The sequence below is a fragment of the Rhincodon typus genome, chromosome 2 (genome assembly GCF_021869965.1).
Source record: "Rhincodon typus isolate 14 chromosome 2, sRhiTyp1.1, whole genome shotgun sequence".
Taxonomy (NCBI): domain Eukaryota; kingdom Metazoa; phylum Chordata; class Chondrichthyes; order Orectolobiformes; family Rhincodontidae; genus Rhincodon; species Rhincodon typus.
This window is the reverse complement of record NC_063333.1, coordinates 62,162,341-62,179,595: the sequence shown is the minus strand read 5'-3', so window position 1 is coordinate 62,179,595 and position 17,255 is coordinate 62,162,341. Positions and strand designations below refer to the sequence as shown.

Below are 17,255 nucleotides of genomic sequence, written 5' to 3'. Positions count from 1 at the left end.
CACACACACACACACACACACACACACACACACACGTAAATCTATGGGGTGAAATTCTACTTTATTCAAAAAGCACACAATTTATAGGCAGTCAGTCAATGTGGTGTTTTGTAAATTCCTACTTTAGGAATAAAACCAGTCTGACTCAAATCGAAACACAAATAGATTCTAAACACGGCCTCACACCTAACATGCATTGTCTGACCTAAAATGTCACCTCTTCTTTACAGTGATAAAACCTTTAGTTCTCTTAGGACAGTGACTTGAAAGGAATTCGGGGATTTACATTTTCATATTAACCAATTAAAGCCTCCTAACTGATTGAAGATTTAACAGCATCTTATCTTTTACTTATAAATTCTGTGTATCATACCACCTCTCTCACTAACACCAGAAGAAGGAGCAAGGCTCCGAAAGCTTGTGTTTTCAAATAAACCTGTTGGACTTTCACCTGGTATCGTGTAATTTCTGACCTCAGCTAGCTAAGGCTGGGACCAGAGATCGTCAGGTAGAGAGGATAAAAGTTACCTTGAAGGGATGGTGGCAGTGGGTTTGGGATTACTCAATCTAAAGTTCTGATTTCTCTCCTACTTCTTTCACTTTTTCACAGCAGACTTAATGTCGTCAGTATCTGACATGTTGCAGCTTGTGGGGGCACTCTTACCAACATGGCATGTTTAGAGGCAAGTTTCTCAACACAGTAATGTTAGTTTGTAGACATGCTCACCGGGCCAGTGTGTTTGGTTGCAGATGTTCCGTCACCCTGCTAGGTAACATCGTCAGTGCGCCTCCAGTGAAGTGTCAGTGTTCTGTCCCACTTGTTATTTATATGCCTCGGTTTGCTGGGTTGGTTGGTATTCCGGTTTTATTTCTTAGTGGTTTGTACACAGGGTCTAATTCAATGTGTTTGTTGATGGAGTTCCATCAGGAATTCCCTGTTGTGTCTCTGTCTTGCTTGTGCGATTATGTATGTGTTGTCCCAGTCGAATTCGTGTCCATCATTGTCCATGTGTAGTGAGACAAGTGAGAATTGGTCATGTCTCTTGGTGTCTAGTTGGCGTTCATGTATCTGTATTGTCAGTTTTCTTCCGGTTTGGCCTATGTAGTGTTTCTCACAGTCCTTGCATGGTATTTTGTGTATTACACTGGTTTTGCTGGTTTTGGGTATGGGATCCTTTACCTTCGTCAGTAGCTGTTGTCGGGTGGTTGTGGTTTGTGGGCTACCCTGATATCTAGGGGTCTTAGTAGTCTTGTGGTCATCTCTGAAATGTCCTTGATGTATGGTAGGGTGACTAGTGAGCCTGGTCATGTTGTGTCTTCCTGTTGTGGTCTGTTTCAGAGGTAACGGCAGACTGTGCTTTTCGGGTATCCATTCCTTTTGAAGACTCCGTAGAGGTGCTCCTGTTCTGCTTTGCGTAGTTCTGGGTTGCTGCAATGTTTTGTGGCTCATTTAAATAGTGTCATGATGCAGCTCCGTTTGTGGGCGTTGAGTGGTTGCTAGTGTCATTGAATATCTGGTTCGTATGTGTGGTCTTTCTGTATCTGCTGGTCTGAAGTTCCCCACTGTTTTTGCGTTCTACCATCATGTCCAGGAAAGGTAGTCGTTGTTGTTCTCTTCTTCTTTTGTGAATTTTATCCCGGTAAGAATGTTGTTTATGTGTCAGTGGGTTTCTTCTAGTTTTGTGCGTTTAATAATCACAAAGGTGTCAACTACATCTTGAACCCAAAGTTTGGGTTGTATAGTGAGGAACGCTGTCCGTTCTAATCTTTGCATTACTGCTTCTGCAATCAGTCCTGGTACTGGGGATCCCATTGGTGTTCCGTTGATTTGTTTGTATATGCTGTCGTTGAAGATGAAGTGGGTTGTGAGGCATAGATCTCGTAGTTTCATGGTGGTGTCCTTATTGATGTTGTTGGTGTCCTGGGTTGCCTGCCTACTTGATTCAAATAACAAGCGGGACAGAACAGTGGCGCTTCACCAGAGGCGCACTGACGACGTTACCTAGCAGGGTGACGAAATGTTTGCAAACAAACCCACCACTTGGAAATATTCCTGAAATATTGCCTTGCCTGTGTCCATGAGTAAAAAGAAAAGAAGGAAAATGAGTTGAATTCACTTGCAGCTTCTTGTCGTATGCACAATTTAACTGTGCTGAAGAGAAAATGGCATGAAGCTAGGTAATAGTGGCTGTTTAAATAGAAAAATGTACATTAGAACAAAATAAGTTAAGAAACCAGGAGAAGTAGATGGTATGACATTCAACCCAGCTCCACCACTCAATGTGTGTAATAACATCTCTGAATACATCAATTAGAAAAATAGGTTAAATTTAAAAAATGTATAATCATGGCTAACCTTATGCCTCGAATCCACTACCCATATCCGTTGACTCCAAGAGATTAAAAATCTGTCTCTCTCAGCTTTGAACACATTCAGAAATGAGGCATCTACAACACTGCGATGGTCCCCTCAGTTCCAAGTGATTGTCCTCTTACCCTGAGTGTGCCCTCATATTCTAGACTCCCCAGCCAGTAGAAAGAAGATAATACTTGAAGTTTAACAACATCCAGGACAAACCAGCCCACTTGATTGATACCCCTTCAACCACTTTCAAAATTCAGTCCTTTCACCACTGATATGGCTGCAGTGTTTACCACCTACAAGTTGCGCTGTCATAATTCACCAAGGCTGCTTCAACTGCAACTTCTACACTCGTGACCTCTACAACCCAAAAAGATATTTCATCATTATAAGAGTGGTAATAATGTGGTTTCTTGGCAACAAGGAAATCAGCCAGCTGGCAATGCGACAACAGCCTAAACTGCACTTGGACGCATTTATGGCTCAGGAGCTAATATCTTGTTTATATTCCTGCAGTAAAAATACTTGTTGTGAAATCACAACACATGGTGCAGGAAATGAACAAAGGTAAAAGAATGGACACAGCCACCTTGTGAAAATGCAGCTTTAAAGCTCCAAATATCACACATCCTATTGTCTCTGACTGCAAAGGTAGCCGTTATCACTAAGCTAACCTGAAGGCCTGGTCTGAATCACCCATGAATTAAGTAGTAAATTAGAAATCACAAATATTAACTTGTTAGCAATGTAGTAGTTCTGAATGCATGACTTGGTGCTGCTCAGATTTTAGTACAAGCCAATAGTGAGATGACATTTCATTTGGGTCATCATGACCCAAAGTAAATACAGGCAAGGATTTGCATTTCAGGTGAAGCTTTCAACTCTCTCTTGCAATTTTTTTGTTTGAGAAGAAGGCCAGTCACAATAATCAGGACCACGATTAAAATTCTTGGTCCATACTGTTTAGCCGTTGTGCAGGAGGTCTTGTGGTGCAGTGATAGTATGCCTAGCTCCAGTTCAAAAGCTCTACGTTCAAGTCCTATCTCAGGACTCACTGGCCACAGCTGTATAAAAACACAGCCAAGCAGGCTGATTACCAATCTGTAAATCTTTCCATTTAGGGTCAGTGCTAAAAGCAGGAGAGACTCCTGAACAGCCAAAATATGGTTCCCAGCCCTGAAAAAATGGGAAATGTTAGCAGTAGGAAGGTCACCAGTCTAAAACCAGCTGCCAAGTCCAAAAATGATAGCTGACACCAAGGTGATCATCCAGCATTTTGGCGACCCCATATAACATAGGAAAGACTGAAAGGGGTTTTAAAAAACTATTGAGTTCAACTATTAATTTTTGTATACATTGTTTAAAATGTGATTATTTGATTTCTTCATGTTTAGGTTAAAGAAAGCATTTGCTATAATTGTTTCAGAGATAGTACCTGCTATAATTGTCATTCTACCTTTATCTTTCAGCTGAATATTCTTCTGCTGCAAATTTCTGTTATTACTGTTTTTGTTTTGTCCTTTAATTACTGCAAATAGTTTGTTCAAATTAGATGAGCAAAGCAAATGGCAGACAATGAGCTATGAATTTTGAAATACATGTACATTTGTCAGAATTCCAATATGTTGCAGCACAAGTCTTACTGCACAAAGAGTCACTTATAACCCTCTCAAATTTTCCAATTAGTTCAAAACCTCCAAACTGAGTTATACACTGCTATAAACAATTTCTGACGTATTTTACCAATAATCCATGTTTTACAAAACAGCCTTTACAAAACAGAGGATTTATACAAGTTGAAAGAATTGAAGTTCAAATGATTTAATGACCGACATTTATCCTTTAGCTAGCCAAATACTATACTCAGCTGAATTAAGATTTAATTTCCACATGAATGCAATGGTGATGTTTGAATTATAATTTTATTTACAAAGTTTGTAGCCCCAATTACTGAGGTGATTCTTGTTCATTACTTACCTTCCACTCACTTCGACCATTTTTTCTGCACCGTTTGGTAAGAAAACCAACATGTCCACTGTTCCAGGCAACACATTTTCTTTCATTTCTCCTGGATTCTGATCTTTGCTTCTAACTTTACAATTTTGGGCAGCAGTGAGGATCTTGCGTGGAGCTGGCTGAGGCGGCGGTAGTGGAGCTCGACCTTTCATTCTGCTGAAAAAGCAATTAATTTATAAATGCACAGAATTATAGATACAACGAAATTCCAAAAGTGTAATATGTGTGTGTACTTTTGCTTTACAAGCAATGAACCAAGTCTGTACACAACAAACAGTTTCTCAACCACCTGATTGCTAGCTACAGTCAATGGCAGCATGCCATGCATATCAGCTTGTGATTGCTGGGCTGTGTTTTTTTTACCTATTCCTGTAACAAATGGAACTTAAAAACATTATACAATGTTTGTTTATTTCTGACCAATTATGTTGATACTTTGCCTGAAACTAATATGAAACCCCAGTCTATGCAAGGGAGGTCCAAACTTCTCAGATTCCTTTGGGAATCTGGACTGTGACTGCTGATAGCCTGCATTGCTGTAACCACTTTGCTCTGGCTCAAGAATCTTAGAAAAAACTGGAGATGTCACCCAAACTAAAAGACCAAGCAGCTCAAATCTCAGCATCCATAATGTGATATGAGCCATCAACAACTACAGAATTATATTCGACCATAATATACCTCACTCTACCATCACCATAAAGTCAGGGGATTAACCCTGGCTCAATGAAAATTGCAGGATTGCATGTCAGGCGCTGCAACAGGCATACTTAAAAATTAGATGCTAGCCTGATGAATCTACAACACAGGATACTTGTATACCAAACAGTGGAGGCAGCAAGCAATTGTCAGAGCTAAATAATCCCATAACCAAAGGATCAGATCTAAGCTCTGTAGACTTGTCACAGCCAGTTGTAAACGACAATGGAAAATTTAACTAACCACAGGAACGGACTCTACAATCTAGACACTCTATTCTCAATGATGAGGGAACCCTGGCACATCAGTGCAAAAGACAAGGTTGAAGTATCTGCAATAATTTTCAGCCAAAAGTGTCAAGTGGATAATCCATCCAAACCTCTTCTTGAGATTTCTGAGCTCCCCAGCCGGCTTCAACAAATTCAATTCATTCCAGGTAACATCAAGAAATGGCTGATGTTTCTGGATACAGCAAAAGCTATGAGTCTTGACAACATCTTGGCTTCAGTATTGAAGACTTGTACTTCAAAACTAGTCACAACCTCTGGTTAAGCCGTTGCAGTACGGCTACAGAACTTGCATGCAGCCAGCAAAATGTGGAACATTTTCCACATAGATTCTGTCCACAAAAACAGGAAGAATTAAAACCAGCCAATTAGTGCCCCTGTCTAATCGCAATCATCAACAAACTGTCATGTCAGTAGAGGTTTTGTTTTGGGGTAGAAGGAATGTGCTGTTTGACTCGTCAGGCCAAACAATGAGATATATGTCCTATATACCTGGCATCTCACCAGCAATGAAATTCATATACAATGTTGCTCAACTGCATGATAGGTAGGATGTCTTTCTGGACTGTCAGCAGCATCCTATTAGTGGAAAATACCACTTGAACAGCCACTACATAGTAGCAGCGTGAAATGGCTTGATAAAGCAGTTGCTCAACATTTTTTGTGATGCATTGCCTTTATAGGGTGATTTGAATCAGACTGGACAATTTTCAGATTAGGAAGTGGTGGCTTGTGATTTATTTGTGAGTTTGCGTGACACACAGTGAGCAATGATCTGATAATGATAGTCACTGCTCCTCAGGACAGCTTTGATACACTCTATTTCCACATCACATTTGCAAATGGCAAGGGTCCTATTTACAATATGGCTGATAAGGACAATCCTATAGAGTGTTAATCTGTATGAACACCAATGTGTGCATCGACTGGTGAAAGCAGGCTTGCAGTGGATGGGAGTGGAAAGCCTATGAGCAAATTTTTCAGCTAAGACTTCAAGGAAAGACAGCAACTGTTTTGGGTGCACCCTTAATAGAGGATCGGTGGTGCCTGACTGTATCAAATTAGGCATGCTCTTCAATCAAGCAGAATGAAAAATGTTCCAAAGACACAGAATCTAAACAATTAAAGATAAAACAGAAAATATAAATGAGATTCAAAAACAAAAAGCACCAGTGAAAGGTCTGGCAGCATCTGTAGAAAGATAAACAAAGTTAACGTTTCAAGTCCAGTGACTCTTCATCAGAACACTAAGATATATCAGGGTCACTGATGCAGAAGAACCTTAAATACAATGATTTGCCAAATTTAACTGCTGTCTCAACATGTAGAAAATGGAATTAAGTCTTCTGTACTGTTTTAGGTTCACAAAATATCAATATTTGATGAAGGCTGTAAATATTTAATTTTAACCATGTTGTTTTAAGTTGAACAGTGCCAAAAAGATAATGACATAGATTTTTGCATTATCATAGTTGAACATAAAGTCCCAGTTAAAGCAGCTGTACTAGATTTCGAAATTCATGTTAAAAATTCAATGGAAGAAAGAGAACATGTTCCTTATAAAGAAGTTTATCAATGTATGGAGAACTTGAGACATCCTGCTGGCGCATGTATTTGTTTGAACAGAATATTTCATTTTGCATGTATTATTTAAATAAAACAATGCTCAAAGAAAATGTGGCATTCTTAACAGCAAGTGACTTGGGCATATTTAAGTAGCTCTGAATAATTTAAAATAGATGGGTTCATTTGCTGACACCAAGGAGCGTGTGCACTAGCAGCAAAATCTCTTAAATATATTTAATCAAAAAGTGATATATATCTCATATGAAATAGTACGTTGCTTAAAACAAATAGTGTTAAACAAATTAGATTTTTAATTTTTCTCTAAAATTTGGCTTTAATTGTGCACTCACAGTCTGATTGGAGGTGAACATGTGCAGTTGGCATTCGGTACCAGAGCACAGGTGTCAGCAGACATCAAAAATAGACATCTCCCTCCTCACAAATAGCACTGCAATTATTCTTCAACTGGGTACAGCCCAAATCCATTTCAAGGATGTTTATTCTGCCTGTCACTCGGTGGTGGGCAGAAGTAGCTGTGAACCATACATTGATGTTCTATATCCATTTGTGAAAAAGAATTCCTAAGTTAAGGTGGATTTTTACATTCAATTCATTAAAATCCTGCTGCAAAATTTAGGGAGTACTAATTAAGTTGAACACATTTGCTGCGGCATAAGGCATCAGCAATGATTTGTTCATCATACTTCTGACGCAGATGGAGCTTGAAAGCTGTGAGCTAATGTTCCATCTCAGGACTTCAGCATTACAATCTAGGCTGACAGTCAAACGTCAAAATCCTGGACCTTCATGGTGAGAAACATGGTCTCAAAGCCTCAATCTGAGCTTTCAGTGCAGTTTCAGACTTTTCATAGAAACCCTACAGTGCGGAAACGAGTCCACGCTGACCCTCAGACATCCCACCCAGACCCATCCCCCTGTAACCCACCTAATATACACATCCCTGGACACTATGGACAACTGAGCATGGCCAAGCCACCTAGCCCGTACATCTTTGGACTGCAGGAGGAAACCAGAGCACCTAGGGGAAATCCACACAGATACAAGGAGTATGTGCAAACTCTACACAGACAGTTGCCCCAGGGTGTAATCGAACCCAGGTCTCTGTGATAGGGTTAGGGTTAGGGTTAGGGTTAGGGTTGGGGTTGGGGTTAGGGTTAGGTTAGGTAGCAGTGCTAACCACTGAGCCACCGTTCTGCTACAATCGAAGTTGAGATATTAGCCATCATGTTCTATTCAGACTGAATCTACTGTCATGGAATTGGCCATAACTCCGACATTGTAAAGGATGGTATCCAAATTCTGCAAGAAACCCTGTGCCATATTGGAGACAGACTCCTTCATTTTGCTTGATAGGGCCAGAAGAATCTACTAATGCATTAAGCAGAAGGAGAGGAAGGAAAGCAGAAAGGCCGGACTAATAGGGATTCCTTAGTTAAGAGAAGCATTTCTGTGGCCATCAATCTGTGTCCAAAGTGGTGTATTCGCTCAAATAAAGGCAAAATACTGTACAAGTCAGGACCAGTTCTGAAGAAGAGTCACTTCTGACTCGAAACATTAACTCTGGTTCTTTCTCCGTGGATGCCACCAGACATGTTGAGTTTACCATCATTTTCTGTGCTTGCTTATACTGGGTCACCTCTAAAAAGTCCAAGCGATATCCTGTTATAAAATGTTGGCCCTCGATTTTTAGTTGCAGCATTCAAGTGGTCCCTTTATTATGTATGCGGGGAGCCAGTGCTGGACAGTGCAAGTGCTTGTCCACCAAGGTTCAATATATGCTTTCTTTATCAATTACAACTTAATGGTGTTAAGAAGGCAAAGGCCACAGCTTCTGGTGGGCTGACAGTAGAATTGTTGTATAGTCCTCTCAAAGACATTAACGGGTGTTTATGTGTTCTGCATGAAAGGTTTACTGGAGGGGGATGGATTATATGTCCTACTATTTCTTACTTAGATTATCCCATGCATTGTTTGTGGCTCTCCCATTTCTTACTTGAGCCACCTGTGCATGCTTTGGCACCCTAACTGCTGATCCTGTCTGGCACTCTAAAATAAATACAGATTTTGCACCTTCACCTCCTTGGTTCTAAGGTAAAGGATATCATAGAATTCCTGGCGGACATTGTTCTGAGGCAGGACAAATAGCTAGAGGACATGGTTCACAATGACAGGGGTAGGAAGGGGAATTTGGTCCTAAAATCAGAATTTCGGGATCTAGGTAGAAAATAAACAAGCAGGACCTCAAAAAGTAGTAACCTCTGGATTATTCCCTGTACAATGAGCATGTAAGTACAGAAATAGAATACATAAGGCGGATGAAAATGAGGAAAGAGAGGAAAGATGATGCAGGAGGGAAGCCTTTGGATTCCTCGGACACGGAACTGGCTCAGGGGGGAAGATGGCACCTTTACAAGCCAGACAGTTACACCTGAACAGGGTAGGGACTGAATTTCTTGCAGGAAATTTTGCTAATGCTGTTGGGGAGAGTTAAAACCAACTCAGTAGAGTGTGGGAATTAGGAGATGGTGAGTATTAGAAAGTAAAAAGTGTACACAAAATGGTGGGAGAGTTAATCTAGGATAGAAAATAGTAATTTACTTGGTGTAGCCAGAGAAAGGAAGAAAATAATGAAGTCTAAAGGGTTACACCATATGCATATGCATGGAGTACACTTAATAAAATTGGCAAGTTACAGGCATAGGTTGCCATATGGAACTATGATGTACTGATAACAGAGACCATTGTGGTATTGTGACGGAATAGTCCTCACTTGCCTGGTTGGGTGCTGCTCCAACAACTCTCAAGAAGCTTGACACCATGCAGGACAAAGCAGTCCGCTTGACTGGCATCACATCCAGAGGCATCCACTCCCTCCACCGCCAACGCTCAGTAGCAGCACTATCTACAAGATACACTGCAGAAATTCACCAAAGATCCTTAGACACGCCTTCCAAATCCACAATCACTTCTATATAGAAGGACAAGGGCAGGAGATACATGGGAACACAACCACCTGCAAGTTCTCTCTAAGCTACTCATCGTCCTGACGTGGACATATATCACGGCTCCCTCACTGTTGTTGGGTCAAACACCCTGGAATTTTCTCCCTAAGGGCATTGTGGGTCAACCTACCGCATGTCGACTGCAGTGGTTTAAGAAGGCAACTCAATACCACCTTCTCAAGGGCAACTTGGGACAGGCAATAAATGCTGCCCAGCCAGCGAGACCCATGTCCCACAAGTGAATTCAGCATACATAAAACAGAAGTTCAAGGAAGAACAGATAACACAGTGTGGAGCTGGAGGAACACAGCAGGCCAGGCAGCATCAGAGGAACAGGAAAGCTGACGTTTCAGGTTGGGACCCTTCTTCAAGAAAGAACAGGTCTGGGTGTTCAATATTTATAATGACATGATGTTCAGGAGGAGTTAGGAAAAGAAAATTAGGAGAAAAAGTTGTATTTTTAATTAAGGAGAGCATTGCAATACTGGGGTAAGATGATTTTTCAGAGAGGTCAAGCACAGAATTGATTTGGCCAGAGCTAAGATCTAAGAAGGGTGCAATTATATTGTTTGGTGTAATCTACAAATCACCAACCAGTGAGAAGGATGTAAAGGAACAAATCTGCAAGGAAGTTACAGGGAGGTGTAACATCATACAGTAGTTAAAAGGGGGAACTTTACAACCAACACACAGACTGAATTAGTGGATGCGTAAGGGGCAGCAGGCAGCAAGCATTCCAGAATTGTGTCAGAAGAATTTCCTACAAGAATATTTACGCAGTCCAACAAATATGTTTGGAGTGTAAGCCAGTTCCATCACAGCTGTGTCCCACCAGCCATTCGGAGTGCTATCCAAAGGCTGCAGCATCACTGAAAGATAAAAAGTATCAACCTTCGTGGGATATTATTGACCTCCCTACCTCCTCTGAATGTGGGATCATCTATGCAGCAAGGCTAGTGAAGGAGGCTACCCTTCTATTGGTGCAGCAGGCTCTGGATATGTCCCCAGCGGTATCTCCTTGACATGAACAACGGCCGTGTGCATCTCGGCTATGATCAAAGACAAGCAGCAGGCTGCATCCAACTCTTCCAAGGCCACAAGGGAAACACTTCAGAAAAAATGGCTGACAATGGAGGACACTTTATTACTCAGGAATCTGCATGATTCACTGAAGTTTGCTTTACTTGTTCATGTGCACTTTGTAACATTGGAAGACATCGTAAATATTGGCACATGATGCCAGATGTGCAAGTTCTCATTCTTTAATGGTGAGACTGAAAAAAATCAATATGGTGAAGGAAAAGATGCAATCAATCTACAAATAGAACAACAGGCTATTCAGCCTCTCAAGCCTTTTCAGAATCAGTCTATATGCTCAATTTATATGTACAGGCATCTGTTAAATATTTGAAATTATTTAGGAACTCACACAATGAACTGAATAGTTCAAATTTCTTTCTGTTGTTTAACATGAAGGAAAATTAAATCATACTGTCTGTAAAAATTCACTACATCCTCTATACAGGCGAGATGTGTCAACAAATACAATTTAATACACAATTCAAGCCCTCAAGAAGGAAAACAGTTTTGCTTCAGAATGAGAGAATCAAATTAGCACAAGTTTCCAGGGTATCAGCACACAGATGCACACAATCTAGCACAAAAGAATTATGCTCAGGTGCATTCCAATAGGATTTACAACGATTGTGTACACAATTTGACACTGGAAGGCCAGATTCATTTTGGGTGTAACTTTCAAATTGTACTTGTGGATTACGTTCAAATTACTTGGTCACTGAAAACTGATGAAGGATAGACAAACAAAAACCTGCTCCACTGAACTGAACAATTAACTCAAGACCATTCTGTGGCTCTGTTCCTAAGAAGTGTTATTTTTGGACAGTCTTCACAGAAAAAAGTCAGTACTTCCCTTTGAGATGTAAATATGAATATAACTTAAAATTAATACAATACTAAACGTGAACCAGATTCATATCATTTACTGAACTTGCACTATTTTAACTAACTAGCATCTTATCTTGCAGATCAGTCTTCCTTGTATTTTAGTTGTTGCGTTATGAGCTACAAGATAAATGGAAACATAATATTCCAGACTCCAAACCAGACAGCCTAACTCATCATTACAAATGCAAGAAATGCAAGGTACGATAGTATCCAAGCAAGTGGGAATCTTTCAAACTCACAAAAGATTCCCATAGTTATTCATTTATTTTTAAAAACTGACCTTTTCTAACTGACCCATCTCTCATTCCGTTTTAAACAAGCCATGCCAAAGCTTAGTAAGAAAAGTCATTCTTGTAACATTCTTTTTAAGACTAATGGTCTTCACTGGCATAGATTATACTTACAGCATGTTAACTCCACTATTAGCTGATTGCCTCCTAGTCTGCAAAGAATTGAATCACTGCACTGTAGAACTAAAAGTTAGATTTTTCAAAAATTGAACACTTGAGGTTATGTCATAAACTCAACACTGAAAAGTGAACCAGTCAAATACGTCAAATAAATCAAGTAAAATTTAGTTTCAAATACAGTGCCAATAATCCAATCTCTTTCACTGCTCTCCTCTTTGTGGCACTGTTCAAGCAGTACCTTCTTGCTGAAAAAACAAGCAGGCCCATGGCAAGTTCCAAGTAGATTTGTTTCCAATATACATTCAGTATTTTAAAAACAAAAAGAAATTTAGACTTTATAAATCTTTGTTGCCCTGCTTTTAACAGATTGCTGGTTTACTCAGGTAACCTCCCATCTCAGAGATCTTTGTGTTCCTAAGCTACAAAAGCATCAGGAAGAGATGTGCGACAACAAGGTGCAGGGCTGGATGAACACAGCAGGTCAAGCAGCATCATAGGAGCAGAGAGGCTGACGTTTCGGGCCTAGACCCTTCATCAGAAAAGGGGGAGGGGAAGGGGGTTTTGAAATAAATAGGGAGAGAGTGGGAGGCGGATAGAAGAGGGATGGAGGAGAGGATAGGTGGAGAAGAAACAAACAGGTCGAAGAGGCGGGGATGGGGCCAGGAAAGGTGAGTGTAGGTAGGGAGTTAGGAAGGGGATAGGTCAGTCCAGGGAGGACGGACAGGTCAAGGGGGCGGGATGAGGTTGGTCGGTAGGAGATGGAGGTGCGGCTTGAGGTGGGAGGAGGGGATAGGTGGGAGGAAGAACAGGTTAGGGAGGCAGGGACGAGTTGGACTGGTTTTGGGATGCGGTGGGGGGAGGGGAGATTTTGAAACTTGTGAAATCCACATTGATACCATTGGGCTGCAGGGTTCCCAAGCGGAATATGAGTTGCTGTTCCTGCAACCTTCGGGTGGCATCGTTGTGGCACTGCAGGAGGCCCAGGATGGACATGTCGTCTGAGGAATGGGAGGGGGAGTTGAAATGGTTCGCGACTGGGAGGTGCAGTTGTTTGTTGCGAACCGAGCGTAGGTGTTCTGCAAAGCGGTCCCCGAGTCTCCGCTTGGTTTCCCCGATGTAGAGGAAGCCACACCGGGTACAGCGGATGCAGTATACCACATTGGCAGATGTGCAGGTGAACATCTGCTTGATGTGGAAAGTCTTCTTGGGGCCTGGGATGGGGGTGAGGGAGGAGGTATGGGGGCAGGTGTAGCACTTCCTGCGGTTGCAGGGAAAAGTGCCGGGTGTGGTGGAGCTGGAGGGGAGTGTGGAGCGGACAAGGGAGTCACGGAGAGAGTTGTCCCTCCGGAAAGCAGATAAAGGTGGGGAGGGAAAGATGTCTTTGGTGGTGGGGTCGGATTGCAGATGGCGGAAGTGTCGGAGGATGATGCGTTGGATCCGGAGGTTGGTGGGGTGGTACGTGAGGACGAGGGGGATTCTTTTTTGGTTTTTATTGCGTGGACGGGGTGTGAGGGATGAGGTGCGGGAGATGTGGGAGACACGGTTGAGGGCGTTCTCGACCACCGAGGAGGGGAAGTTACGGTCCTTGAAAAATGAGGACAACTGAGATGTACGGGAGTGGAATGCCTCATCCTGGGAGCAGATGCGGCGGAGGCGAAGGAATTGGGAATAGGGGATAGCATTTTTGCAGGAAGGTGGGTGGGAGGAGGAGTATTCTAGGTAGCTGTGGGAGTCGGTGGGCTTGAAATGAATATCGGTTTCTAGGTGGTTGCCCGATATGGAGACAGAGAGGTCCAGGAAGGGGAGAGAGGTGTTAGAGATGGTCCAGGTAAACTTAAGGTTGGGGTGGAAGGTGTTAGTGAAGTGTATGAACTGTTCGAGCTCCTCGTGGGAGCACGAGGCGGCGCCGATACAGTCATCAATGTAACGGAGGAAGAGGTGGGGTTTTGGGCCGGTGTAGGTACGGAAGAGGGATTGTTCCACGTAACCTACAAAGAGGCAGGCGTAGCTTGGGCCCATGCGGGTACCCATGGCTACCCCCTTTGTCTGTAGGAAGTGGGAGGAATTGAAAGAGAAGTTGTTGAGCGTGAGGACGAGTTCGGCTAAGCGGATGAGGGTGTCAGTGGAGGGGGACTGGTCGGGCCTGCGGGACAGGAAGAAGCGGAGGGCCTTAAGGCCATCTGCATGGGGAATGCAGGTGTAGAGGGACTGGACGTCCATGGTAAAGATGAGGTGTTGGGGACCGGGGAATTGGAAGTTCTGGAGGAGGTGGAGGGCGTGGGTGGTGTCACGGACATAGGTAGGGAGTTCCTGGACCAAGGGGGAGAAAATGGAGTCGAGATAGTTGGAGATCAGTTCGGTGGGGCAGGAAGAGATGTGCTACTGTTTTCTTAAATAATTAAACAGAATAAAGCAGAAAACCCTGCATTTTGTTTCTTTCTTGCAATTTCTTTTAATATCCTTTTGGAGTTTACACTTAATTTCATTTTTGAAAATGTATCCAAAACATTACATTCACAACTTCAAAATCTAAACTTCCCTTCTATTTCTCTGCTTTGATCATAAATTTTCTCACAGAAAGTTAGATGCTGCAAATATTCTAAAATATATGTCATAGTTATGCACGTGAAATGATACCGCTTTGTGAAATGCATGTGTGCAAACACAGGACATTGCGCATGACAACAGCTCATAGATTGTTTCAATTTATCCTTGGATCAAAGAACAACAATCCTATTATGCCATGGAACAAATGAACAAATACCACAAGTAAAATTACAATCAATGAATGACTCACAGATAAGCATTTGAACCCTGGGCTACTCATCCTCTCAGGTGAGCATTGAAGACTCAACATAGCTGTTAGTCAAGGTATCCCTACAATAGGGAGAGTATCTCGTCACATATCTCGCCGTTGTTTATAATATTTGGTGCTGCACAATTTGGCTGCTTTGGTTTCCTCAATACTAACTTTGCATCACAAGTGAAATAATTGGCTATGAAGCACTTTGTGATATGTAGTGGTCATAAAAATAATGCTATATAAATGCAAATTCTTGATTAATACTCAGATTTCACAAATATTTCCTCGCAGGCTGTTTTAGGCAGCTCCTGAGTTGTAAATGGGTTCCATTCTTGAGTCCGTTCACAACTTGATTTTTATGCAGGTCGAAACACAATGTAGGACAATACAAAGGAGCCATTCGTAAGTATAGGAAATGTTTGTGTGTCAGATCTTTAAAATTACACTCCTGTATAAGATCGCCTTCCTGTGTAAAAGCGTTTGTAAATATTTGTAAGTTTTGAAGTTCAGCAACATCTGAGAAGAAAATAACAATTTACTTGCTGCCTAGCATCAAGCCATTCTTAATATACAACAAACTAAAACTCAAATTGATGAGTTGTTAAAATATTATTTTGGAGGTATTTAGGGAAAGGTTAAAGGGGAGAGATTTGTGGCAGAATCAGAGAAGTCTGGCAGGACGTACCCTGACGTCGGGAGCAACTTGTGGCTTTTTAAAATATTTTTGCTGAGCAGTGTGGTGGGCTTCTCACTCGGAAATGGCAAGTACCTAATTAGAGTAGTGGCTGCTTGTTAAACACCTTATTAATGATCCAACTCACCTCACTAATATTCAGCTATCCATCTTAACAAACATGCTGAACAAGCTGGACATCGAGAATTCTTGACATTGAAGTCAGAGTGGGTACTTGGCGACTTTAGTTAGCAGCTGGCTGTTTGGAGCCTCCAAGTTGCTCGGCAGCAAACAGCATCTTAGGGCATGATCCATGGCCACCAGCCAAAGGCTCCCTTTATCCTCAAATGCATGACATTTACTGAACCCTCACAACCATCATGGCACTTCACCGATCTACCTACACGCTGCTCAGGAAGCACAGGCCTGCATTGCAAGAAACACAAGGAATTAGCATTGAAAGGCTGCTGCAGAATGTCACACACAGACAGGTACCCAGATCAGTCTGGACCAAGCTGATGAAGGGTCTAGGCCCGAAACGTCAGCCTCTCTGCTCCTATGATGCTGCTTGGCCTGCTGTGTTCATCCAGCCCTGCAACTTGTTGTCTCTGCATCTCAGGGCTGCTCATTTGCTTTCTTCACTCACGTAGAGCCTACATGCATGCTCCCAGTATCCCTGCCTTGTCTTACAGTGCCAATTAACGCAATCACACAAGCTTGCCTTGCTGGTCAGCAGTCCTCAATCTGGGGAGCACTTATCTTGCTGTAAAGCAGTGTACTACAGAAATCTCACAGTTGCACCATGTGCCACCAGTTTAAGTAGCAAACACATTGCAAGTGCAGCAAGCGAGCTGCCATATCTCAAAGTCTTCAGGGAATAGTCTTCACTGAAGTCCACAGAGTCACTATCAGACGGGGGTCCCAGCACAGTAAGTGAAGGGTAGCCTCCCACATAAGTCCAAGGGATTGGCCATGGTCAAGCATTTGTGACACTCTGGGCTGAGTAGTGTGTTGGGATGTTTTCTTTAGGGCAGAGTAGACTGAGAGGGGAACCTGTTGAGGTGTATAAAATAATGAGGGGCATGGGCAGAGTAGATAGGAAGCAGATAATCCCCTTAGGTGAACAGTCAGCAATGGTGGGTAATAATTTTCAGGTGAAAGGCAGGAGATTTAGAAAAACCAAAAGAATTGCAGATGCTGTAAATCAGAAACAAAAACAGAAATTGCTGGAAAAGCTCAGCAGGTCTGGCAGCATCTGTGGAGAGAAATCAGTTAACATTTCAAGTTCGATGACCATTCTTCAGTTCTGATCAGTTCTATGCAAGGGTCACTGGACTGAAGCATTATCTCTGATTTCCCTCAACAGATGCTGCCAGACAATTCCAACAATTTCTAAGGAGATTTAGAAACTTTGAGGAACTTATTTTTTTCACCCAGGTAGTGATGGGAAT

General features: G+C 42.1%; 1 protein-coding gene across 1 annotated transcript in view; it reads right to left on the bottom strand.

The window, feature by feature from the left end:
* Positions 1-17,255, bottom strand: part of LOC109911644 (protein cordon-bleu-like) — a 167,635-nt gene that overhangs the window by 71,521 nt on the left and 78,859 nt on the right. The window contains exon 3 of the mRNA XM_048607780.1: positions 4,340-4,534. Coding sequence (XP_048463737.1) covers positions 4,340-4,534 — 195 coding nt within the window. The remainder of the gene's footprint in view (positions 1-4,339; positions 4,535-17,255) is intronic.